The following is a 27,079-nucleotide window of genomic DNA, read 5'->3' on the forward strand; positions in this document are numbered from 1 at the left end:
TCCAACCGAAAAAAGACCTTTTTGAGACCCCAACTTTGACGACCTGTACTGCCGTTCTACGCATAATTGTCCCATGTCATTTTTTGACGATTTTGACTTTATGACATTTTTAAGTTTAGTTTGACGTGTACTTTAAGAAAAACACATAAAATCTGGTACTTTGTTCGGAAACTCATTAAAAACAACACCAAGTCTGTTTGTCCCATCGTTAAACTTCTACGCATAATTGTCCCACCAAGTATTTTCTTACACGGAATCATTAGTTTTACTAAGCATTATGTCTTTTTTACCTGTTGTATAGCAAGATAATCACAAATAAGGGTGATAAACTGATAACTGGGGCGATTAGGGACACATAGGGCGAATAGGAACCCACGGGACAATTATGCGTAGAAACACAGAAATCGGTCGAAAAATTTCATTCGCGTTTTTCTCAGCTGTACTTTTTTTTTACATGGGACAATTATGCGTAGAACGGCAGTGTATCTCCGGCAAATTTCAACCAATCAGGATGCTCCTGGTTGCATTTGACAGGTATTTACCTGTACTTTGACCACAAATATTAATATCAGGGCCAGGTGATCTACCGGTTCTGGAAATCCGGAACATCCGAAAAGTTCATGTTTTACTGTTTTTCACGTATATGTGATACCAATACTCTCATGATAGTTGAAATTGATCCATAAAACTTACTAAAAACACAATACACGATTGCCAGAACCACTCTGGAGTGTAAGTGGCCACTTCCGGATAACCTGGAACCGGTTCCCGGGTACCCGATGAACGGCCAACTTGACTTTTTTGGTCAAAACTCATCATGTTGCACATCAAACTCCATGAAATTGAAAGATATGTCCATCTTTGGTAATGCCGTTGTTTGCGGAGCCTTCCTGGCCAATCTGGAACCGGTTACCGGTGGCCCCTTGGGGACACTCCCGGAATTTGAAAGTAACCCTACCATCCGACATATCAAACCTCATGAAATTTAAACTACGTCAATCTATGGTCATGCCGTTGTTCGCTGACCGTTGGTTGACATATCTCTCACGGACGTTCATCGGGTACCCGGGAACCGATTCCAGGTTACCCAGAAGTGGCCACCAACATTCCAGAGTGATTCTGATAATTATGTATTGTGTTTATACTAAGTTTTATGGATCAATTTCAACTATCATGAGAGTATTGGTATCACATAAACGTGAAAAACAATAAAACATGAACTTTTCGGATGTTCCGGATTTCCGGAACCGGTAGATCACCTGGCCCTGATATTAATATTTGTGGTCAAAGTACAGGTAAATACCTGTCAAATGCAACCCCGAGCATCCTGATTAGTTGAAATTTGCCGGAGATACAGGTCGTCAAAGTTGGGGTCTCAAAAAGGTCTTTTTTCGGTTGTCGACGATTCCCGGTGGCCACAGTGATCAAATCCAGTTTTCCAGGTCGTTTTCGGAAAGGGGACGTTCTAAGCTTTCATTTGTGATCAAAAGAACCGGAATCGGTCAAAAACGGGATTTTTGACGATTTTTTAAAGTGTGGAGTCGAAAAGGACCCCAATACCTTTATAGTAACTTTATTATGGACGCTCCCCTATGGGTCGTCCGAGGATTATTTGTTTTGTGAAATGTGTATTTATACTATAAATTTAATGTCAGAAAATTGCAAGGCTCTAGCATGTATATAGCAAATGTTATGGCAAATTTAATTTTCAAAAAGGCCGAAAAGGACCCCAATACCGTAGCAAGGTTAACTCTGAGCGAAACTAACTTGGGGTTAATAAGGAAAATTTCCCTAATGCCCTTATAAAAGTAGAGTTTCAACACTTTACAAATCCTTTGGTGGAGATGGTAGCGACCGGCGATGGCCGGCTATAATGATGTTTGAGAATCTGGTTCACCATCTATGTGATTGATGCTTTTCCCACAAAATAAATTGCAAAGTCTTTCTGTATTTATTTGATTACGCCTAAATTGCCGTTCTACGCATAATTGTCCCATGTTAAAAAAAAAGTGCAACTAAGAAAAACACATATACAACCTTATTCTAGATTTTAAGGGTTTATCGAAAATATACGTCAAACTCAACTTGAAAATGATAAAACGCCAGAATCGTCGAAAAATTACATGGGTCAATTATGCGTAGAACGGCCGTGAATACTTGCGCAAAATCCAATCAATAAAAAGTTTGGAAAAGTAGATTCCAATGATATCCACCAGAGACCGAAAGTCATCCGTACCGGAACTGTTGAGGTTATCTGAAGATCAACAATTTCTTACATATGGGGCATTTATGCGAAAAGGATCGGTATAGTTCCCTCGGAACAAGCTGTCATGAAAATCCACAGTCCATTTTTTCAAAATTATTTCAAAATTCCTTTTTAAACTCGTTGTGTTTTTTTCTGTTGGCAAATCCATTGTTAAAATATCCAATTACATCAAAATGAACTATAGGGGTCATTCCATCTGAAGCGGAACAGCATTTGGAAATCATCATCTCCGATTCTGCTCAAATTTTACAGAACTGTTGAGCCTATCAAAACATGCAAAAATCCCGAATTTCATCCAAATCGGACCACCCCCTCCATTTTTGTACCCTCCCAAAAAATCGACTATCTTCAAACGACGATAACTCAGTAACCACAAATCTTAGAGGGTCGGTCTTAGACTCAATTTTGAAGGAAATTGGACGTAGAATCCATTTCCGTGATCAAAATTTAGATTAAAATATGTTTTCTACCTGTATTGCGCAATTGAAAACTTTAAATGGCCGTATCTCAAAACAGCCCTATTTATTTTTTAAATTTGACCTCACCATCGTATTCCCCGTCCAATTTTACATAAGAATCACTTATCGACAGAAAGGAATATGTTTCGTTCCAGAGATATCGAATTTTAAAGTTTTAAGTATTTGAGATTACCTACATCAGCTACACTCGCCGCATCTGCTAGAAGCACTCAGTCGTGCTGATCAATAATTACTACCTGGTGTTCTGTAAGATGAATTATTTTTATAATTTTATACCTTGAACATCTATATTTTGTTTAAGGAATATTTATTGGGTAATTTTTAATGCACTGTTTTTCCTGATCTCAGTGGCATTGAACCATAGAGACGGGTGTGTGTGTGCATTTTGGCATCGGTCGCGTCTATTTGTTGCCGCTAATAAATCGTTCGTTTTTGTAGTGATGTTCATTGTTTTTAATATTGAAATGTGTTAAATATCGTAGATAAATTGGTGGTCCATTGAGAGACAGTGAAATATTACGGGAATTTTCGGTTTTAGGGTGTTTTTGGGCAATTTTTACTTCGGCCACGCAGTATATAATTTCCAAGAGGCGTCGTGTTTTCTTCTTTTATTTCGATGCGAATGTTTGTGTGTGTTGGTGCCCGGCAGTGAATTTGGTCGAATAGGAGAAAGAGAGCTGAGAACAAATTTGGCAGCATCCCTCGTTGTGTATATTTCTATCGGTGTGTTAGTGTCGTTGGACGGTCTGTGCTTTCAGACACACACTAGTTGGGTGTGTAGATGATGCAACATGAGAGGGGGCGGCTGGACGGAGGCCGGATGTTGGACACACGGACGTCTACAAACCGTGAGGTCGGCGACAGGTGGGGTGGTGTGGTCGGTTACACCCCACTTTGGTGCTGCGGGGGCGGATGCGGAGCGACGAGCGGTCTTCAAGAACCCGGGTGAGCGCGTTTCTTGTTAGCTCCTCATGTATGTTGGTGTGTGTGAGGAGGAATGAATGATGAGTGAGAGCCACTTGCGGGTGAAGACTGTTTAAACATGTGAGTTCCATCCACTGAGTGGTGAACGAGGTGGTGAATTTTGACGATATGCACGCTTGTCCTGAATTATAAATTTGCTAATATTACTGAAAATTTAACCTAATTTTGGGTACGCGGTTGTTTTGGAGTTTTGATTTGTTGAAATTTGAAATTTTCAACATCCCCCACGCCAACGTGGCTTTTTCTTCATACAAAATTTCAACTTTTTGTATGGAGCGTGCTTTTTCGTCAGACCTCTCACCTACTTTCCCCATGTGGTGTATGCACCAGCCCTAGTGGTACAGTCTAAAATGTCTATGGTTTATGTGTGTATGAGAGTGTGGCTGAGCTTATTTGTACTCTATTTTCATATTTAGCTCGACAAATCATACCAAATAGACACATAATCGTCGGTTATATGGTGCATTGTTCAATAATTACTTAGGCATAATGCTTTGTTCTGATTTAGCGGATTCAGTTCGAATTGCAACACGTTCTTGATTATTTTTCTGTCGCTCGTTCGTTTGTCAACTGTGCCGGTAGATTGATTCATCGGATTTTGAAAATTCTGTAGTCTTCTTCAAAAATGTTGATTATGATCCTTTATTTCCACAGCCGGATGTCTAATAGTGGATCATGAACCATTTTAGCATCGGGATAAAATTAAAAAAAAAAAACAAACAGATTCAATGGAAACTGTCTCGACAGCAACATCTATTTGGTCCTCTTTTCGTTCAAATTTGTTGATCGTAATAGTTTATTCCAACTAGCAGTTTTAGTATTAACTCATCAAACTATCCATTTTTTCAAGAGTAAAGCGTCTTTTATTACTATTTTTGATATTTACTCGCGTTATCATATAAACATTAAAATATACTGATAAGTCCAGCCCATAGCACTTCTGCTCGGTTGGCACGCGTTCGATTAAAAAAACTTTTTAAATAATCAATTATTTATCTTTCCGCAGCCGGCTGCCTAAGATTTAAAATTTTCAACCGATAAACAAAATGCTCATGGTCACATCACTGCCACTCGTGAATCCTGACCTCATACCCATCTACTAACCCCCTCAAAACTCATGTGATACTTTGTCGGAGAAGCAGTCGATTGGGCGGTCTCTATCACTCAAGTATCGGACTAACATTCCCATCCACTTCCCCGTGACTCTACCACTGGTCGTGGCCGGCGCCGGTATTGATCAGCATGATAGGGGCCTTTGAGAAGTTGCGAAGCGAGGAAAGATAGCACCCACTCATCTTCCACGGCTCGTGGATGTAACTTCTGGAGGTCCTGGTCAATAACGGAGTAGCAACTGCGGGTGGGCACCTATGCTTATGCTTATGCTTATGCTTATCTCAGTGGCATTGAACCATATTAATTTAATTTATTTATTCAACCGCCTCCATCTAAATTAAAATTTGAACTTTTAATATAGAGTTTTTACAATACAATTTTCAAAAATTTATCATTATTTAACTATTGTTTTAATATTTTTCTTAATTCCTCATTTCTTCCCTTTTATCAAATTATTTCTTTTATTTCTTCTTTTATTTGAAGCGAGAACAAATGTAGAGCTGGCTGTAGTAGATGAAATAATTCTCATGGGTTATAAAGCTTTTGCCATGTGCGGTAGCGAAATAATCATATCATATTAAATCGATTTTTTTAAATTGTGGGCCAGTTTCATCTGAATAATTGATTTTTTTTCAATTCTGGTACATTTAATTTCAAAAACAAAACCATATACCTACTTCTGAGACACGTGGACAGCAGCTGTATCGTCTTCCAAGATTTCGAAATGATTGACAAACAAAAAAAGATTATTGTTCGGACGGTGTCAGAATCAACACAACAGATCAGATTAGGGGAAATCTACCCATTTTAATCCTAATAAGCGGTCGTGTTTGAATGATGCTGGATAATCTAGAGTCTCCCTTGAATTTTACTAAAACCAAGTACACCAACGAGTAGAGCAAGTTTTTGTGAACATTTCTGTTTATTTTCACTTTCACTAAAAGTTATTCTATTTCTTTACCAAGCATTTAACAAAAAAAAATTCCCAAGGGTATTCTAATCGAGGCGAATGCATTGGGCCACGCCCATTTTTCTAATATCGGCTTAGTTCTTTTTTCTTCCAACACTCTGTCGAGTGTTGCCATTTGCGCTGACAGTTCAAACGAACACTCACGAAAAGTGGCATTTATAGGGAAAGTTTCCTGGCATCGCTGGCTGTGCTGCTGGTGGTGTTGACGGCCAGCCTTTGTTCTTTTTTGCCTTCGTCTCTCGCTCGGTTTTCTTCAGCCTTCGATTGGAATGCAAAGTGAAAATTGAAACGTCAAACGACTTGACGCGTTTGTTTTTTTGATGGCGCTTGCTAATTTATTACATTTTTCGGGATTATTCTTCAAGTGAGTGCCTTACTAATGATCAAAAGAACATGTTGCCGGTAGTTGGAAGCAATTTCATATCTTAAGCGCCGTGAAAAAGTAAGCGAAAGTGAAAAGTTAATTTTGGCGATATTCATTAAGCGTTTGAGGGATTCTCGTGTGTGTCACTGTGTGTGCCAACAAAATGATGAGAAGTGGTCTCGCAAAATACAAATTATGATCAAAAGTGCATTAAATGTGATCTTTTTGGCCAGTAAGTGGCATACATTTGCGTGCTTACTCGAGGCGGTGCTGTTGCTGGTAAGTTTATAGCCCAAATAGTATTTTTGGAGCTTTAATCGAGCATCAAACTCTCCATATGACGAAGATAGGTGTTTGATTGGAAAGGGTAGATTTCCCCTAATCTTTGTGATTTTCTTACATTTTTCAGATTTATAATTTCCAGAAATCCTCCTCCTTAATCATGCTTCACGAGAGTTTTATTCATGTTAATTCATAATTTTTAACACGATAATGTATCGTACACTTTTTCTTATGTGTTACTTACAAGATCAATTTCCTGCTGGCTCTGCGGGAATTCCATTCTGCCCTGTATTGCGTGTCGTTCTTGCTCTGTCCTGAGGGCTAATTTGCTAATGATTATGTGGGATGAAATCTTATTTTAATAAATAACCAGGTATCAGCGCGCCCGAGTGCTTCTAGCAGATGCGGCGAGTGTAGCTGATGTACAGGGTTGTTACGGGAAAGTCAAAAAAAAAATCCGCGCCAAATCCGCGCCGACTAAAACCTCAATCCGCGCGAAATCCGCGCTTATAAAAAAAATCGCGACCAACATTCAAGAAATGTTATTTCGAAAGAAAAAAACTAATACAGAAAGTATTTGATAGAAAAATGAAACTCGTTTTATGTTTGAAGGAATGAAATCAAAAAATCCTTTTAAAAAATACCTCAAGAGACGTCAAGAAAAGTGTCACAAAAAAAAGTCTTTTTGCAAATCAGAGGGACACTACAATAACTTTGACCAATATAAACAAAATAGAAAATTATAAACCAATATAAACAAAATTAAAAAATCTAATAAATGAAATTTTACTTCAAAAATATAAGCTCAAAATCTAAAATTTCATATAATTAAATTTTAGATTTAAAAATTCTAAAAATTCAAAATCTATGAATTTTAATACAGATTGTATTTCAAATTCCTCACTAAAATTTCATTCCGAAACAAATTGCATTTAAGATTTTAAGATTTTAAGAATTTAAGAATTTAAGAATTTAAGAATTTAAGAATTTAAGAATTTAAGAATTTAAGAATTTAAGAATTTAAGAATTTAAGAATTTAAGAATTTAAGAATTTAAGAATTTAAGAATTTAAGAATTTAAGAATTTAAGAATTTAAGAATTTAAGAATTTAAGAATTTAAGAATTTAAGAATTTAAGAATTTAAGAATTTAAGAATTTAAGAATTTAAGAATTTAAGAATTTAAGAATTTAAGAATTTAAGAATTTAAGAATTTAAGAATTTAAGAATTTAAGAATTTAAGAATTTAAGAATTTAAGAATTTAAGAATTTAAGAATTTAAGAATTTAAGAATTTAAGAATTTAAGAATTTAAGAATTTAAGAATTTAAGAATTTAAGAATTTAAGAATTTAAGAATTTAAGAATTTAAGAATTTAAGAATTTAAGAATTTAAGAATTTAAGAATTTAAGAATTTAAGAATTTAAGAATTTAAGAATTTAAGAATTTAAGAATTTAAGAATTTAAGAATTTAAGAATTTAAGAATTTAAGAATTTAAGAATTTAAGAATTTAAGAATTTAAGAATTTAAGAATTTAAGAATTTAAGAATTTAAGAATTTAAGAATTTAAGAATTTAAGAATTTAAGAATTTAAGAATTTAAGAATTTAAGAATTTAAGAATTTAAGAATTTAAGAATTTAAGAATTTAAGAATTTAAGAATTTAAGAATTTAAGAATTTAAGAATTTAAGAATTTAAGAATTTAAGAATTTAAGAATTTAAGAATTTAAGAATTTAAGAATTTAAGAATTTAAGAATTTAAGAATTTAAGAATTTAAGAATTTAAGAATTTAAGAATTTAAGAATTTAAGAATTTAAGAATTTAAGAATTTATGAATTTAAGAATTTAAGAATTTAAGAATTTAAGAATTTAAGAATTTAAGAATTTAAGAATTTAAGAATTTAAGAATTTAAGAATTTAAGAATTTAAGAATTTAAGAATTTAAGAATTTAAGAATTTAAGAATTTAAGAATTTAAGAATTTAAGAATTTAAGAATTTAAGAATTTAAGAATTTATGAATTTAAGAATTTAAGAATTTAAGAATTTAAGAATTTAAGAATTTAAGAATTTAAGAATTTAAGAATTTAAGAATTTAAGAATTTAAGAATTTAAGAATTTAAGAATTTAAGAATTTAAGAATTTAAGAATTTAAGAATTTAAGAATTTAAGAATTTAAGAATTCAAGAATTTAAGAATTTAAGAATTTAAGAATTTAAGAATTTAAGAATTTAAGAATTTAAGAATTTAAGAATTTAAGAATTTAAGAATTTAAGAATTTAAGAATTTAAGAATTTAAGAATTTAAGAATTTAAGAATTTAAGAATTTAAGAATTTAAGAATTTAAGAATTTAAGAATTTAAGAATTTAAGAATTTAAGAATTTAAGAATTTAAGAATTTAAGAATTTAAGAATTTAAGAATTTAAGAGATTTCGGATTTTTGAAGCTTTGAAAATTTTCGAATTTCTAAAATCGTAATTTATTTTAGAAATTCGAAAATTTTCAAAGCTGAATTTAAAATATTTTGATTAAAAAAACTATTAAAATATAAAAAAAGTTTCGAATTTTTGAAATTTGAATTTTGAATGATGGAGCATTAATTTTTGAATGTTCTGATCTTTTTTTTCGCCAAGAATGTTTAAATATAGAAAAAATATTTCTACGGGTAAACCCCATCTAAAATTCAAAGGCATATTGAATATATCCACTATAAAATTAAAAATAAATAAGGCTAAAAAAAAACCATTACTCTAAACTCAAAAGAGATTACATATTCAGAGCCGGATATATTAAGAAATGAGTTAAGTGTAGCCGGGACCGTGGTGTAGGGGTAAGCGTGATTGCCTCTCACCCAGTCGGCCTGGGTTCGATCCCAGACGGTCCCGGTGGCATTTTTCGAGACGAGATTTGTCTGATTACGCCTTCCGTCGGACGGGAAGTAAATGTTGGCCCCGGACGAATCTAAAGGTTAGGTCGTTAGCTCAGTCCAGGTGTAGGAGTCGTCTCCCTGGGTCCTGTCTCGGTGGAGTCGCTGGTAGGCAGTTGGACTAACAATCCAAAGGTCGCCAGTTCGAATCCCGGGGTGGAAGGAAGCTAGAGTGTAAAAAGAGGTTTGCAATTGCCTCAACAATCAAGCCTTCGAACACCTAGTTTCGAGTAGGAATCTCGTAAACGAGAACGCCAAGGCAATGCTGTAGAGCGAATAATTTGATTTTTTTTTATTTGGAAAAAACAAATTCTCGTAATTCTTGATAATATTTTTCTTATTAACTTGAAAGTAATTCTATCTATTTATCTATTTTTTTTATCAAAATGGCCATCCGCGCGAAATCCGCGCCTGAACAAAATTAGTCAGCAAATCCGCGCCAAATCCGCGCCGTCCGTAACAACCCTGGATGTAGGTAATCTCAAATACTTAAAACTTTAAAATTCGATATCTCTGGAACGAAACATATTCCTTTCTGTCGATAAGTGATTCTTATGTAAAATTGGCCGGGGAATACGATGGTGAGGTCAAACTTAAAAAAATAAATAGGGCTGTTTTGAGATACGGTCATTTAAAGTTTTCAATTGCGCAATACAGGTAGAAAACATATTTTAATCTAAATTTTTATCACGGAAATGGATTCTACGTCCAATTTCCTTCAAAATTGAGTCTAAGACCGACCCACTAAGATTTGTGGTTACTGAGTTATCGTCGTTTGAAGATAGGGGTTTCGCTCAAAAACCGCCAAAAAGTCGATTTTTTGGGAGGGTACAAAAATGGAAGGGGTGGTCCGATTTGGATGAAATTCAGGATTTTTGCATGTTTTGATAGGCGCATGTTTGGATCTGACTCTAGAATATATGCACAGTTGTGTGTTATTCATAAGTCCATAATGTTCAATTATTCATATAAGTCCAAATATTCACTTGCGGATAACTACCTAACATTAATTGAATACAAGATTTAAAGTAACCTATCCGAAGGCTACTCTTATCTCAAATCCCCGACATTTTAATTAATAGCCAAAAAATCTAGAACGTTTCTTTTAAAACCTGTCTGGCTTTTTTTTAAAAAACAAAAAAAAATGAATAACAGTTCATATTTTACAAGTCGTGAATTGAAATAGAGACGACCATTTGATCGTCAGAATTCCAGTAGATCCTCGATTCGCAACAATGCACAGTGGGAAAAAAGGGCCCAAAAAATTACCGCAACATGATTTCGCGCAAACCATCGATTGCTATACACCAAAAGCTTCGTTTTTGCACCAGAAACAATAATCCGATGAAAAATCGCACTGCACGGACCGGTGGCCGGAGTACAGGCCACCGGAAGATCCGGATTTTTGGAAAAAGTATCTGATTTATCCAATTGTGAACTGATTCGCTTTCTTCTACCATGAATAGTCATACAAAACAATCCTAGAATAAAATTAAATACCATAGGACCCATCGGAACCGGTTCCACCGATCTCCGGTGGCCACATCCGGAACCGCATTAGGAAACAGCGTAAACCAGTCATGCGACGTATCAAACTTCTTGATTTTGGATGGAGAGTATTTTTAAGCAGTATTTTTGCCTCCTTGACCGGTTCCCAGGTTCTCCGGTGGCCACATCCGAAGATCATATTTGGCAAATTCCTGAAACCACTCTTGCGACATATCAAACTTCATGTTTTCAAAAAAGGAGTGTAAATAACTCATGTCCCCATCCAAAATCAAGAAGTTTGATACGTCGCATGACTGGTTTACGCTGTTTCCTAACACGGTTTCGGATGTGGCCACCGGAGATCGGTGGAACCGGTTCCGATGGGTCCTATGGTATTTAATATCGTTCTAGGATTGTTTTGCATGACTATTCATGGTAGAAGAAAGCGTATCAGTTCACAATTGGATAAATCAGATACTTTTTCCAAAAATCCGGATCTTCCGGTGGCCTGTACTCCGGCCACCGGTCCGTGCAGTGCGATTTTTCATCGGATTATTGTTCCTGGTGCAAAAACGAAGCTTTTGGTGTATAGCAATCGATGGTTTGCGCGAAATCATGTTGCGGTAATTTTTTGGGCCCTTTTTTCCCACTGTGCAATGGTCGATACAATCATAATCCGACAACCGTTAGTTCAACAGATCAACGAATTTAGTCCGATATCATTTCACTATTGATTGATCGACACTCTACGGAAATTTTGACAAATCAGAATGGTTTTTATGCTACTTGAATTAAAATCACTGATTCTGATAGAATTACTAAATTCACTGTTACTAATTTTGTCCCTAAATAACTAAAGGCAAAGTATAAAAAGTTGATATTTATAGTTAAAATCCTAAATCCTACAAAAACTAAATTTTTAAAAACCCGCATCCTAACCTGACACCCACATAAAGAAAGGGAAAAATCACATATGTAGCGGTTCATTGTACAAATGTGATATTTCCACTATCGGAGAACCTCTTTGTCTCGGTGACAGCTTACCGGCCATCGATTACCATCGATTCTTGACTTCTTTGAACAATTTTGTACAATGATTTTTATAGCTACTGATGATTACAGAAAAATGTGGTGCAGAGTCCAGGATCCTGGATTAGATATTAAGGTTTGCCGGAGCTCACAGTTGATAGAATAATAAAAACAAGTTACAAGCATTGCTAAGGTGCTTGGTCGCGCAGAAATTGTAATTTTCGAAAGTTAATAACCTCTCAGAAAAAAAACTGAAGCAGCATGAGAAAATGGTGGATAATAAGGTGGGCCAAATCCGGGTTTCATCGGGGCTACCTCTTGAAATCTAAGATTGACCCATCACTAGGCTTAATTCCAAATTTGAGCTCATTCTGACCACGGGAACACCTCCCTTTAAGCCTTTGAAGTTTGGGAAAAATTGTCAAAATATATGGAGAAAAGCAACTGTTCAATTATTTTACCTGTGGAAGGCGCAATAACATTAAATTTGGAAATACTTTCCCCTAAACAACATATTTTAAGAATTTTTTGGTAAAAAGTTATTAGTTTCCTAAAATTACCGTTTTTGCGCGGCCTGCTCAAAGCGCCAACATAACAGGTGCATTGCCAGGCAGGTTATTGTAAATCTAAAAAGAATTTTTAAAAAAATATAGCACTCAAAAACCTAAATTCGAGTTGTATTTAGCGTGAAAAACTGATTTTAAGAGTATATTTACAATTACTATTTTGCGACGGGACAGCGCGAGCAAAACCGTCTTTTGAAATATCTGCGTTGTCCCAGCCAGGCCTGCAAAATGTTTCCAACCCAGCGTACACATGAAGCAAACCAAAATGTCAGTTCACTGCTAGCATGTGACTGTAAGCCTACTGTGTCCGTTCAACCACTGCCGCCTGACTCGTGCCGGTCGGCTGCTGGAGAATGAGAGACGTGAAAAAATGAGCTCGACTCACTCAATTCGTGTCGTATGACTGACTCGTAAAATCCTCTCTAAACACTATTTTGACTATTTTTAAACAATTGAATGGTTCTAGACCGTGCAAAACACTTAAAACAATCATAACTTATATTCAAAATTACATTTTCACGCATAAATACCAACTTTTTGTGAAAAAACTTGTTTCTTTATGTGTGTGCGTGCAACGTCGAATGAGCGTTGGTCGACTACTGCCTCGCATTGCAGCTGCTCAGTGAGCTAGGGCACTCACGACTGAGTCGGGTTTGTTTATGTCACGGTTTTGCGGTTCAGTGAATGGATCTGAAAAAATCGTGTATGCGTCGCCGATTTTCGCGTCAGGACCCCTGACATTTTCAGCTCTGGTCCCAGCAAGAAAAGCAATACACGTCAAATCTACATAATTTTACCAAATTGCTCGAATCAAAAAGCAAAATGTTTGTTTTTCAATTTAGAATCAACTGTACAAAAAGGTTTTTTTCTTTTTCAAAAACTCACTCGAAGAGCAGACTTCCTCACTTTTGCGAATAAAAATCAAAATGATCAAATTATACGAAGTTGTCCCGTCACTTTATGCTTTTTACCTCTGTTGACTCGAACTTTATGTTTTTCCTTGTTTCCTGAAGTGATTCTTGTGTAAAGTTTCATGTACGTTCCGAATTTGTAAAAATATTAATACCTTTTCTCACAGATTTTAAAGATATAAGCAAAAAAAACATGTTCATATAAACGTTTTCCCGTCAAGAAAGAATCGGTCTATTGAAATCTGAAAGAATGTCTAAGCAGCTTTTGTTTTATATTTAAAGCAAATTTGTTATGCATTTTTCGTGTCATTCGAATAAAAATATTTTCAAAATCAAGAATCAAACATTATTTAACTTTTTTTTTTGCAGATCCAGAGAATTAAAACCCAAACCTAAAATTGTTTGAATGCTAACATTTTATTTTTGTTATTTTCCAGAAAAGTGATATCTGTTTGGTAAGACCTATCAGTAACGACAAAAAGGTGCGAAAGTTCACACCACACCATAAGCACCGCGGAATTATATCTCAAGGATAAAATCATTAAAGTACTGTTCGATGCATAAAAGTAAAGTAAAGATGCCGTCAGCAGGGAGTGGTAGCTAGATTTCTTTTTACTCGACCTACTTTCAATGGCTTGATTTTTTCTGAATTTTTTTTTTCAGATTTGTTAAATTTTAATAGTCTAATGAAGAAAAAAGTTCAAATAGTAAAACGACATTCACTGAGCCAGATTTGCCACTCGAGCCGGGAATTCATGGTTCTTATCTTGAGGCATTAGTCAAGCTTGCGATATCACAGCTTGACTGAATTGTTACTCACACATGGCACTTGAGCGTCAATATAGCTGATAACGGTTAAAATAGCTTCCACGATTCTAATCTATCTGATTGCGACAATCGGTAACTGTTCCCGTGAAATAATTTCATAATAGGCTATTAATATAAAGATAAACACAAACACAACACTCACCAACTCGTCCCTTTTCCGCGCTCCACGGCATGTTCATCAACACCGTCATGAAGCAGCAAACCCCGATAAAGGACAGGAATATCCGGTTCCGGGTGCAGTTGTTTCCCCCCGTCGACGGAAGGCTCCGCCGGTGCTGCTCGTAGCCCACCTTGGGTTTGCTCTTCCGGTACGATTCGTCAATCAGCGAGTGGTACTCGTCCGCGTCCGTTTCGTTGCTGGTCGAGCTGATGCTCCGGTCGTCCGCTTCCGGATCCTGCAGCCGCCGGTAGACCGGCAGTTCCGCCAGGTTGCCGCCGGCGGTGTACATTCTACGACGATGGGGAGAAGAAAATTGGATGTTTGTTAAAGCGATTTGAGAGAAAAACTTTTCAAGGACGTTTGGAAAATTATCAATATTTGGGTCTTTACTTACGTTTTGTGATTTTTTTTTTCTTTTTGGAAGAACTGTTTCAGCAAAGAGCCCACCCTTTTTTCCTAGACAACATCATTTTACAATCTTCTCAACTTCTAGTTCAAGCAACCAAACAAAATCATTTATTTATAAGGAGAATTTTCACTTTTTAAATCGACGCAAAAAACTTTTCTTCCTCTCTTCACAAAATCTTCCGTCGCAAACAACTCCCCCCACCAAATCCGGAAGCACTCCCAGATTATCTATCCCACCGGAACCCGCTTTTCCACCCGTGGCCAACACCGGAACGGAACGATTGAAACCCACACACCGCGGGCCCCGATTTTCACGCGATTTCCGTCAAGTCGGGAAATTTTTTCCGTCGTTCTGATGGTTCTCGTTCTTCTGTCATGCCGCAATCTTCGACTTGACGTTTTCCGCGACGCGCACGCACCAAAACAAAAGCGCGAGAAGTGTCAGCGGGCACGGCTAGCATCTCGCGGTAAGGTAGGAGAATCACGGCTGACATCTTCTTCCCTAGGGGATACTGGGAAAGTGGGAAATTATTCCTAAAGTCTAAGAATCGGTGAGTAAAAATCAGTTTTACTTACACTAGGGTGGCTTGAAGCTGTATGGGAAAATTTCAAAATGGACTAATTCAATCAGAACAGGCATTTTCCGGTCCCATTTGGGCCCCCAAACAACCCCCCAAAATTTGGGAGCGATTGGATTTGACCCGGCTTTCCGCAAAGCGATTCAAATTTGTATGGAAATTTGTATGGGAAAACCCTCTTTTTTACATTTTGATTTTTATAATTTTCAGTTTTCACTCAACTTTTAAATTAACACCGTAGAAGTATAGTCCTGAATGTCCTCTAAAACTTTTCAGAAGAAAGTATGGTCCTATCTTGCTTCTGGAAAAAGATACAGAGTTTTTAAAAGAGGCATTTCAAAATAAGTGCTGAAAGTTATATTTCTTGCCAATACTGCCAGTACTTCGGTAGATATTTCGAAATCTTATTTTTCAACGTAATAAGAAAGCAACCTAGCAAAATGGTGTCTTAGGAAAAGTTGTTCCACATGAAGGTGACTTTTATTAAAAATTATTGACAAGCAGGGAGACACACCTACAGGGTGTCAACCAAGCCCTAACTTCTACTGGTGACCTTTTAAAGCGTTGGTGTCTTAGTCTTTGTGAAAAACTGACTTTTTACGAATTTTTGTTCAGCTCCTTTTGCGTGACAGGCCTAATTTGCGGTTTGTACCCATTTTCGCCCACTTTATAGTGATCAAAAAGGTCTTAAATAGAAGCTAGAAATTGGTTGACACCCTGTAGATGTGCCACCCTGTCTTCCAACTATGTCAAAATTTCTTGGGATAAGTAGCTTAACAACTTTTCCTAAGACACCAACGCTTTAAAAGGTCACCAGTAGAAGTTAGGGCTTGGTTGAAACCCTGTAGGTGTGTCACCCTGCATGTCAATAATTTTTAATAAAAGCCACATTGATATAAAACAACTTTTCCTAAGGCACCATTTTGCTAGGTTGCTTCCTTATTATTGTGATTTCGGAAATAAATCGAAATAACAGCGCGAGTCATTTCCGTCTTGCGATGTTATTTTATGTTGTTTCTTTTCTGAGTGTATCTCAAATGTCACTCTCGAAACCAAAACAAAATTTCGCCGCGGCACCAAACTGAAATGTCGCGAGTGGAGTATTGTGATTTCGGAAATAAATCGAATAAACAGCGCGAGTGTGTTTCATCTCGCGAAGCAATTTTGGCTTGTTTCTTTTCTGAGTGTATCTCAAATGTCACATTCGAAACCAAAACAAGATTTCGCCGCGGCACCAAACTGAAATTTCGCGAGTGGAGTTGCGAAAAGACTAGCGCCGCGACCAAGAAGGATCAAGGAACCGACCTCAAAGTTCTGCCAGAAATCGATCTATGGGCGTGAATTTGATGGATAATTCCCTGAAGTCCAGCCTGAAAAGGCTGATGACCGCGAGCTCGGGTTTCAAAAGGTCAATCCAAATTTTAAATTTTGTTGAGCCCCCCAAATCAGCAACCGGATCATCATAACTAACTCGTGATGGGACTAACGGACCAGATTGACGGTCAATCGGTAATTTTTTTGATGCCATATAGCAACCCAGCCCAAGATTGTGACCAAAATTCTTGATATTCTGTGTCTCCTCCTGAAGCTGGGAACAAACTGAAAATCATCTCATGACCTAACGAAAACAGTTCGGATGCTAGTTTGAACCCCTGATGCACCGGAGCATATGATTTTAATCACTGATTAAACATAATTGTCTCAATTCATCATAAATCCACGTAGAACTCCACGATTTTTTCAACGACTCAAGCAAAACCAAGCAATCAAAACAAAAAAGCTAACACACTGATTCAAAACAGCCCAAACATGCTTGACAGTTATTTCGCGACAGAAAAGCGTCGCGAGAGTGAAACTCGCTCAATTCGGTTTAGTGCCGCGGCGACAATAGCGAAGCGACTAGCGCCACGACCAACAAGAATCACAGAACTGACCCCAAAATCTGCCGAAATTTGCTCTATGGCTGTGGATTCGAAGGACCATGGCATGAAATGCAGCCTGAAAAGGATGATGGCGGTGCCTGAAAAGGATGATTAAAAAGGGTGACTTGGCAATCGGATCAGGTCAGTTCTGACGGGACGTAACGAGGCCAGATAGCACTCGTGGTATTCTGCCTCTCCTTCTGAATCTAGAAATCAATTGAAATTCAAAATATAACCCCACTAAACGGTTCGTGTGGTAGTTTAAGCTCCTAATTTATCGGAACATGAGATTTTCATCAATAATTTGAATTTTTTGGTTTCATTTCTCCTAAAATCAGCGTAGAATCTATAATTTATACTTCAACAATTCAAACAATTCCAAGCAATCAAAACAAAACAAGCTAGCACACTGATTCAAAACCACCGATACACGTGTGACAGATATTTCGCGACAAAAAATCGTCGCGAGAGTTAAACTCGCTCAATTCGGTTTAGTGCCGCGGCGACAATACGTTGAAAAATAAGATTTCGAAATATCTACCGAAGTACTGACAGTGTTGGCAAGAAATATAATTTTCAGCACTTATTTTGAAATGCCTCTTTAAAAAACTCTGTATCTTTTTCCAGAAGCAAGATAGGACCATACTTTCTTCGGGAAAGTTTTAGAGGACATTCAGGACTATACTTCTACGGTGTTAGTTTTAAAATTGAGTGAAAAATTAAAATTATAAAAATCAAAATGTAAAAAAGAGGGTTTTCCCATACAAATTTCCATACAAATTTGAATCGCTTTGCGGAAAGCCGGGTCAAATCCAATCGCTCCCAAATTTTGGGGGGTTGTTTGGGGGCCCAAATGGGACCGGAAAAGGCCTGTTCTGTAAAATCGATCATGTCGAGCCACCCTACTATACACTCAACCCCCGGTGGTTGGTCACTTTTTCGTTTGACACTTTTTTAGTTTGTACCCCGTTGGTTGGTCAAAGTCAAACTAAAAAGTGACAAACTGTCACTTTTTACACGGTGCTCACGAACACTGTCAAAACAAACGTTTGATAGTGTGTGTGGACTCCGTGTAAAGAGGGTGTCAAACTAAAAAGTGACCCCGTTCGTTTGACAACAGTTGGTGTCAAACCATCGGGGTTTGAGGTTAAATTCAATAATATATATATGGATGCATAAGCTTTCTAGTCAGAAATTTACTAACACATTCAAAGTATGTTTACATGGCAGCTGGACGTTTGTTTGCATAAGATTTCCTATCTCTTTCTAGCAAAAGTTTTTTGTCAGGCGACTTCTGGCGGGTTTTTTTTTTTACTGACCGCTCGATATGTCAGTCATATACTTCGCAGGGCTGTGACAGCTCGAGCTCGATCATTGTTTGCATCAGGACACTGTGACGATAAGTTAATGGGGTGGGTTAAATTAAATATTTTTCACTGGCCCATCAAAACATCACATACATGCGACTTAAAAAACAATCATAAATATAAGAAATTTTGTAAATTAAGCTGTTTTATATAAATACTGAACAATAAATAAAACATATTTTTTGTTGAATTTAAGATAACTCTGACTCCGACTCCTACTGCGGGTTATCAGAAATGTTCGGCTCCGACTCCGACTCCAGCTCTTAAAATTTTGCCGACTCCGACTCCGACTCCAGCTTTGACAAGTTTTGACGACTCCGACTCCGCATTCCCCTGCGTTTAGAATCGTTTTTAGCGTTTTTAGCATGTTTGGTTTGATTATTTTTTTTTAAATTTTTGAAAATTTTCGATGTTTATTATCGCAAAATTATTTTTTTTTCACTTAAATTTTTGTTTTTGTCAAATTTTACATTTTTTGAAAACTAATGATTGCAAAACAACTGAACTAGTGTACAATGCCTTTCTAAAACACTTTTTCCATGCAAATGTTAAAACTATGGCTTGTTATTTCAATATTTGTATTTTTTATTTTAAATTTAACTAATTAAGAACTGTTCATTTCGAATAAAAAAAAAAAACCACATATCAAAAACTTTAATAATTCAAAAATCAAGAAATTGTTTCTAATCTAAAATATGACTCCTAAAATTTCTGAAATTGCGGCATTTATGAATTTAACAATAAAAAAATTAATAATTTAAGAATAGAAAATTTTGAGAATGTAAGAATCCAAGAAATTCAACAGTTTAAGAATTTAAGAACTTGAGATTTTTAGAATTTTTAGAAGTAAAGGATTAAGGGTCGTCGATTAAGGATTTCAAAAATTTTGAGAGCTGATGGATTTGTAAATAAAAAAAAAGATTTTTTATGTTTGGAAATCAAATTGAGAAAACAAAAACAAACTTAGAAAAATAAAAACTCCAAATTTAAATGAAAATACAGACTAAAGATGAAGACATAAAAATCAAATGTAATAAATTATTGACAAAACAAAATTTAAAAATCAAAAAAACGAAGGCAAAGTAGAACACGAAAGTAACGTATAACAATACAAGTTACACAAAAAAACGTTACTTAATCCACCTTTAGGTGGTTGGTGCCTTCCTCGCTTATGTTTATCAAAATATCTGAGATCCGGCATCAAAAAAAGTTTATTAAAAACACTAAAGTACTTATAACTTTTGATAGGGTTGTCAGATCTTCAATCTTTTGGGCTTGTTGGAAAGGTCTTGTTTACCTATCCAACGATGGGTCGCATGATAGATCCGGACAACTTTTTCATTAAAATATTTGAGATCCGGTCTCAAAAAAGTGTATAAATAACACATAAGTGCTCATAACTTTTGATGGGGTTGTCAGATCTTCAAAAAAAAACAGAAGTAAGAGAAGAAAAATAACCACAAACTTAAGTTTAAAAAAATATAAACAACCCCGAGGAGTTTCAGTGGAGGTGGCGCATCAAGCTGAACGCAGGGAAAACCCAGTCCATCTTCTTCACCAGGAGGCGTGCTGCTCGGCACCTTCCCCGCAGATCGATCAGCGTCAACGGCCAGCCTGCAACGTGGGACGACGATGTCACGTACCTGGGAGTGGTGCATGACAAGAAGCTAAAGTACGACAAGCACGTGAACTACATCATCGGGAAGGTGGATCGGTCCACCAAAGCGCTCTACTCCCTGCTGGATCGGCGGTCGAAGCTGAGCATCAAGAACAAGTCGCTCGTGGTCAAGTGCATCATCCGTCCAATGCTGACCTACGCTGCTGCGGTCTGGGGCAACTGCGCCAAATCGCACCGTAAGCGACTCCAGGTGAAGCAGAACAAGCTGCTCAAGATGGTGCACAACCTCAACCCGTGGTACCCGACCGACGATCTACACGAGCTGGCCGGCGTCGACACCATCGACGCAAGCATCGAAAAGGCAACGAGAACCTTCAGGACTTCCTGTGGGATGTCAACGAATCCGCTCATCGAAGCACTCCTCCGTCAACAACTGTGATATTAGTTATAAGCCAAACATAGATCTAGGGTTTATTCTCAAAATTAATTTTCCCTAAAAGAGCACCCAGCTAGCAAAATCTAATCGTAGAAATATGTACCCTCCCTGCAAAGGCCTATGAATTGATCTCAGTTGAAAGGTTCTCCAAATCTCTGAATTGCAAACTTAACATCCTGGAGCAGAACTGTTAAATTCTAATAAAAACACTATTGTAATTGAAAAAAATATAATTGCACTAAAAGTTGTGAAAATAGCATTTTATATAATATAGTTTTAAACTCAAAAGATTAAAATGTCAAAATTATTTGTTGTCAAACATGAGTTTCAAATTCAAATTTTGGAAATGTCTATCAAGCTGAATAAAATAAGCAAAAAAACTTTTTCGAAACCTACAAAAAATGCTCACAAAGAAAAATAAAATGCCTGATTTGCAAAAATGCTGGTAAAATTTAAGTTTAGAAAACCAAAAATTAAAATTTGCGGTGCTTAAAAATAAATCAAGCATAAGTTGAATAACACAAAGTTAGAAAACTAATAGCTCAGCAAGAAGTGTGCAAGAAAGTTTTTATTAAAAGTTTAGCAAAATTATTGTCTAAAAAAAAATTGTATCGATAAATTGTATGGAATTATAACGGATATCTTCACCCTAACTAGAGTAAGCCATCTACTTAGTGAAATGACAAAAACTAAAAGGAAGACGAATCAAATACGTTTTTAAGGAAGCTTCTCTCAAGAATCAACAAATTCTGCATTCCACTAATCGAACAGAACTTTATTTAAAACTACCAAACACACTCCTCTTACAATGACGTCCCCCACAGATTAATCGGATTTCTGCACCACTGCCGCCGACGATCCCGCACCGGCCGCATCAACACTGTCCACCGACACCTTGTCCGGACTCGCCTGTTCCGCCCCGGCCATCGCCGCGCCCAAATCCAACCCGTCGTCCTCGTCGTCGTCGTCCCCATCCCGCTGGTTCTGCTTGGCGTACACGCCCGGATAGTTGCCCATGCAGTCCTGCATCGTCTTGAACGCGTCGTAACAGTCCGAGCCCTTCGGTGCCGCTTCACTGTTTGAATTAAAAAACGTCTTTTTAGTTCTTTGAAGATTTCTTGAACATTTGAAATTTCACCTGTAATGAAAGCAAGAAAATGCCTCTCGGAACTCGACTCCGCACGGTCCGGTCGCCATCCCACCCAGGCAGGGGCAGTTCCAGTTGATGTCGCCGTTGTCCAGGATCAGCCCGGGCTGCGGTTCCGACTCGGGCAGCTGCACCGTGCTTGGAGTGGCGTGATCTTCCGCCGTGGCGAAGATCACCTTGTCCTTGCCGAAGGCTTTGCAGAGTGACATTTTTTTTTAGAATTCCAGGTGGGTTTCCAGGAGGCCGAGGAGAAGGGGTCCCGCCTTGTGCACCACGAAGCTGGCCGGGATGTCCTGGAAGGAACCGGTCAGGGCGATTGCCGAGCGGAGTTTGACGTAGAAACTGGCGGGGACTCGGATGAGTGCGCGCGCTCGACGGGCGTCGAATTTGAGCAGGTCGACGGTGGTTTGGCCGCCGATTTCGCCGAAGATTCGGGAGAGGGATTGCTCAAGGCAGCTTTTGAAGAAGACGGCCAGAAGTTGTTCCGGTTCCGAGGCAAGTTTGCTGGAAGGGGAAAGGGTGGGGAAAACGTGTTTCATAATCGAGATGTTTTGGGGCGGTTGTTTACTTACAGTGAAACGTCCAGATAGTAGAAATTACTCATAATACATTGTGGGAGTACAAATTAGTTGAAATTTAATCAAATGTTTAAGAATATTCACGACTTATCAGAGAAATCACTTTTCAAAAATCAAACTTTGCTTTTCACAGAATTTCATCAACTTGCAATGTTCGGCGTGTTGTTCTGTCAAACCTCGCCAGAGATGCTAGCCGTCATTACAGTAGAAGCCCGATGACATTTGCCCCCTCTCCAACAAGCAAAACCTTCAAATCTGGCAGCCCTGCCTGTCAAAGTTCCTTCTTTCACCGAGCCCAGCAGCCACGTTCGGCAAATTTTCCCCGTGTCGCGTACAAAATCCGTGCAAAAACCTAGGAAATCCGCATCGAAACCCCCGCGAAATCCGGTCCCAATGAGTGAGACCATCGCCTGCACGCCGGAGTCGGTCGTGTTCGACGCGCCCCAGCTCCAGTTCAACGAGGAAGGATGGGGTCAGTACGCAAAAATTGCGGTCTTCTTCTTCGTGTTATTCTTCCCGGCTGAATTTGTGTTGAGTTGTAACTTTTCTCTTTTAACTTTGCAGGTCCGTGCGAGCTGCCGGACGCGTTCCGGGACATCCCGTACCAGCCGTTCAGCAAGAGTGACCGCCTCGGCAAGATCTCCGACTGGACCGGCACGGCCCAAACCGATAAGAAGTATTCGAGTGAGTATCGGGAGAGATTTGCTTGGAAGAAGCGGTTTCTAACCTCAATCTTTGGAGGATGTTTGAGGGCGTTGACGTTGGACTACGTTAAAGTTTCAAATTTTGATCAAAAGTTTATTTTTGACAAAGAACTTTGTCTTAAGAGCTCTATTTCTGATGAGGTGTCAATTCAGAAAAACGAAAAGTGTTGCACGTTACGTGACGATTCTCATTTAGATACTTGATGTTCCCGTCCGTGTTGGGGAAGGGGTCTGGCCAGTGCCCTCGGAAATGTTCCGTTGGAGGGACATTTAAAAAAAACCAAGCGTGTTTGATCAATATGGGTATCAAACTTCATGGTTTTTGATACTGGTGATGTCATGGCATTTTGTCAGAAATGACCACAACCTGGAGTAGCTAGTGCCAAAAATTAAATTAATTGCTTTTTTTTTGTTGAGTAGTTGGGAATAAAAAGATCTGTAAATCCAAATTCAAACATAATGCCAAAAAAAAGACACAAGTTTAAATTCAAACATTCAGAATTTTTTTTTTCGAATGGAAAAATTCTAATTTTCAAACATAAAAATAATAAAAATCAATCTTTTCAAAGATTAATATATGTGGCCAAGGATTGATACCTAAGAGCATGCAATGACACTGATCTTGTTGCGTGCTCTTTGGTTGACGCCAGGTAAGGAACATTCTGGAAGGAGCGCAACTAACTACATCCGTAGTTCTGTTAGATCATCAGAACAGTATAGCTCTGGTTCCTTGCAAGTGTCCTATTTTCTTACCTCCACGTTGGCTTGGTTTTCATGATGACCTAGCTGGTGGCCTGTGGAAACGGATCGTAAACCTTTGACCACCGCGGGTAAGAGTCGAGACGGCTGAAAGAAAGGGGCACGACAATGTGGGAAAGGGAAGTAATTTGTGATTGTAGACGGTATTGTTTTGATTCGCAGTATGTTGAGTCAACTGCTGTGGGTGTACCTGAAACATCGCACAACTGGGTTTCTCTTCTCTTCATTCTCAGCTACCAACTATCTCCTATTTTTATTTTGCTCTACTGATTCTCACTTCTTCACTGATTCTTCTATTTAATATCCATCATTTGATTTTGATTTTACTAACTTTTGATTCTCTTATCTCTCAAAGCTTTTCCACTCTTTTTTACCAATTGATACTGCAGTAACTAACTTTTTGTTTTTGTCTTTAAAATATACTTTTCCTTGATGTACTAGTAATATCAAGTCTAATTATCATTTGCCTAATCTTTTTTGATTTTATTGCGAATTTATTTATTTGAATAATTCTTCATCTGTCCTTTAAATTATCATAACTATAATCTAAGCTTGTTTTGTATCTCTATTTATTCAATATTGTCTAATTTTACATCTAATACATCCAGCTTCTCATTTTTATTCTTTAAAATACGCTCATCATTCTCTTACTATCGATTCTTAATTTTTATAAAATATATTCTCTTTTAGTGTCTATTGTTTTCAATCTTAACCCTTTTTTTCAAACAAGTGAGGTTGAGCCCTTACTCAATTTATGGAATTGTTAAAGGATTAACACAAATATTACTATTGTACTTTTCGTAAACTTTTATAACATGCTTAAAACCAAAAATTGTAACAAAACACCGCGACAAAAGAAATATAAATATTGAAATAACCAGCCATAGTTAAAACAATTGCATGGAAAAAGTGTTTTAAAATGCATTTTACACTAGTTCAGTTGTTTTGCAATCATTAGTTTTCATAAAATGTAAGATTTGACAAAAACAAAATCGAAAAAAATAATCAAAACTTCTAAAGATTTTCAAATCAACCCTCTGCTCTGGTCATGGTCATGTGTAACATAATTACCTGTTTTAAAAACGAAGTTTAACAAATTTATTCCCCCCCTTCCAACAGATAAGTACAACTCCCAGTTTGGCGGTGGCAGCCAGTATGCGTACTACCACGAGGAGGACGAGACGACATTCCACCTGGTGGACAGCGCCCGGGTGCAGAAGCCGCCGCACCAGCGTGGCCGCTTCCGGGGCAACATGCGCGGCAACCGGGGCCGTGGCCGTGGCAATCGCGGCGGCGTCCAGGGCGGTGGCATGACCAACCTCTCGAAGAACGCCAACAAGGGCCGCGACCAGCGGCGCGGAACGACCCGCAAGTGGGGCAACCGTATGCCGCCACCGAAGATCCGGGACGCGTCCGTTGCCGTCCGACCGGACTGGGTCACGATCGAGGAGATGGACTTCCCGCGGCTGTCGAAGCTGTCGTTGCCGAGCGTGAAGGAGGGCGAGGACATTTCCACCTGCGGAACGCTCGAGTACTACGACAAGGTGTACGATCGCGTCAACGTGAAGAACGAGAAGCCGCTGCAGCGTGTGGACCGTATCTTCCACACCGTGACCACCACCGACGACCCGATCATCCGCCAGCTGTCCAAGACGCACGGCAACGTTTACGCCACGGACTCGATCCTGGCCACGATCATGTGCTGCACCCGGTCCAACTACTCGTGGGACATCGTCATCGAGAAGATCGGCGACAAGCTGTTCATGGACAAGCGCGACAACACGGAGTTTGATCTGCTGACGGTCAACGAAACGGCCATCGAACCCCCGCAAGAGGACGGAAATTCGCTCAACTCACCGCGCAACCTGGCCATCGAAGCGACCTTCATCAACCACAACTTTAGCCAGCAGGTGCTGAAGAGTGGCGAGAAGGAGACCAAGTTCAAGTTCGAAGACGCCAACCCGTTCATCGGAGATGACGAAGACGGCGAGGTCGCCAGTGTTGCCTATCGCTACCGCAAGTGGGACTTGAACAACGGAATCGTGCTGGTCGCCCGTTGCGAACACGACGCCGTTCTCCTAACCCCGCAAGGCGACACCCAATTCCTCACCATTAAAGCCCTCAACGAGTGGGACTCGAAGGTCGCCAACGGTGTCGAGTGGCGCCAGAAGCTGGACACGCAGCGCGGTGCCGTCCTCGCCAACGAACTGCGCAACAACTCGTGCAAGCTGGCCAAGTGGACCGTCCAAGCGCTGCTCGCCGGCTCCGACCAGATCAAGTTCGGATACGTCTCGCGTGCCCACGTCCGCGACTCATCCCGGCACGTCATCCTCGGCACCCAGCAGTTCAAGCCGCACGAGTTCGCCAACCAGATCAATCTGAGCATGGACAACGCCTGGGGCATCCTGCGCTGCATCATCGACATCTGCATGAAGCAAAAGGACGGCAAGTACCTCATCATGAAGGACCCCAACAAGCCGATGATCCGCTTGTACGACATCCCGGACCACACGTTCGAGAGCGACGGCGAGGAGGAGGAGGGCGATGACGAGACGTCCGCCTTCCAGCCGTACTCGTACACGGCCAAGCCGGCGGCCGCTGCCGCAGCTCCTGCAGCGGCACCAGCTCCGGTTGCAGCAGCGGTCGCCCCGGCAGCTGCTCCGGCCACCGCCGCCGCTGCCGTCGCGGCCACTCCCGCAGCCCCAGCTGAAGAAGCACCCAAGACAACCACTCCAACGAGCGCTGCCGCGGCAGTGGCACAAAAGTAAACACATTTTATCTTGAACGTCTTGAAAAACCTCCCAGCAGCAGCAGTTATATAAACACTTTATAATATTCTAACAATTGTAACACATACACACATTATTGATTGTAAACAGGTAGTGGAAGCGAGAAGAGAAGCAGAAAGTTTCGTCAGTGCGAATGGAAAAGAATAAAGTTTTTTCGGTGGTTTGGTCGCTGCGGTGGCGAGCTGCCGGAAGGACACCAAACGTTGGGGGGTTTTAGTGGAAGATCCGAAATGTCCCTGCTGGAGATATCACACGTTCCAAATTGTTTCTTTTTAGTTGAAGATGCGTCAAGTACTAGTTGAAATCGACGATGATCTAGGGAGTCTGCCAAATACGAGCTAAGTGAGGACTGCGAGAGACTCTGCTTGTTAGAACGCAGAATGTTACCGGTGAGAAGTGTGCGGATGTA

At 38.9% G+C, this 27,079-nt stretch overlaps 4 protein-coding genes across 4 annotated transcripts in view; 1 reads left to right on the forward strand and 3 right to left on the reverse strand.

Moving 5' to 3' along the window:
• The window catches only part of LOC120430223 (beta-1,3-galactosyltransferase 2-like), a 33,853-nt gene extending 18,693 nt beyond the window's left edge, over positions 1–15,160 (reverse strand). The window contains exons 1-2 of the mRNA XM_039595302.2: positions 14,759–15,160; positions 14,347–14,654 (exon numbers count right to left, since the gene is read on the reverse strand). Of these exons, the coding sequence (XP_039451236.1) occupies positions 14,347–14,653 (307 nt within the window). The 5' untranslated portion in view covers position 14,654; positions 14,759–15,160. The remainder of the gene's footprint in view (positions 1–14,346; positions 14,655–14,758) is intronic.
• Positions 15,161–21,447: 6,287 nt separating this feature from the next.
• Positions 21,448–22,049, reverse strand: LOC120430225 (mitochondrial intermembrane space import and assembly protein 40-B). Its single transcript, XM_039595305.2, has 2 exons — positions 21,832–22,049; positions 21,448–21,768 (listed from the first exon to the last, which is right to left on the reverse strand). Exons 1-2 carry the CDS (start codon positions 22,047–22,049, stop codon positions 21,519–21,521), a joined length of 468 nt encoding a protein of 155 aa, XP_039451239.1. The 3' UTR covers positions 21,448–21,518.
• A 6-nt stretch (positions 22,050–22,055) lies between these two features.
• On the reverse strand, positions 22,056–22,592 carry LOC120430226 (uncharacterized). The gene is made up of 2 exons (XM_039595306.2): positions 22,413–22,592; positions 22,056–22,344 (listed from the first exon to the last, which is right to left on the reverse strand). The coding sequence occupies exons 1-2, from the start codon at positions 22,442–22,444 to the stop codon at positions 22,056–22,058; spliced, it is 321 nt and encodes a 106-aa protein (XP_039451240.1). The 5' UTR covers positions 22,445–22,592.
• An 86-nt stretch (positions 22,593–22,678) lies between these two features.
• On the forward strand, positions 22,679–26,871 carry LOC120430224 (eukaryotic translation initiation factor 3 subunit D). The gene is made up of 3 exons (XM_039595304.1): positions 22,679–22,890; positions 22,983–23,102; positions 25,001–26,871. Exons 1-3 carry the CDS (start codon positions 22,812–22,814, stop codon positions 26,647–26,649), a joined length of 1,848 nt encoding a protein of 615 aa, XP_039451238.1. The 5' UTR covers positions 22,679–22,811; the 3' UTR covers positions 26,650–26,871.
• The last annotated feature ends 208 nt before the right edge of the window (positions 26,872–27,079 follow it).

The sequence above is a fragment of the Culex pipiens genome, chromosome 1 (genome assembly GCF_016801865.2).
Source record: "Culex pipiens pallens isolate TS chromosome 1, TS_CPP_V2, whole genome shotgun sequence".
In the NCBI taxonomy this organism is placed as follows: domain Eukaryota; kingdom Metazoa; phylum Arthropoda; class Insecta; order Diptera; family Culicidae; genus Culex; species Culex pipiens.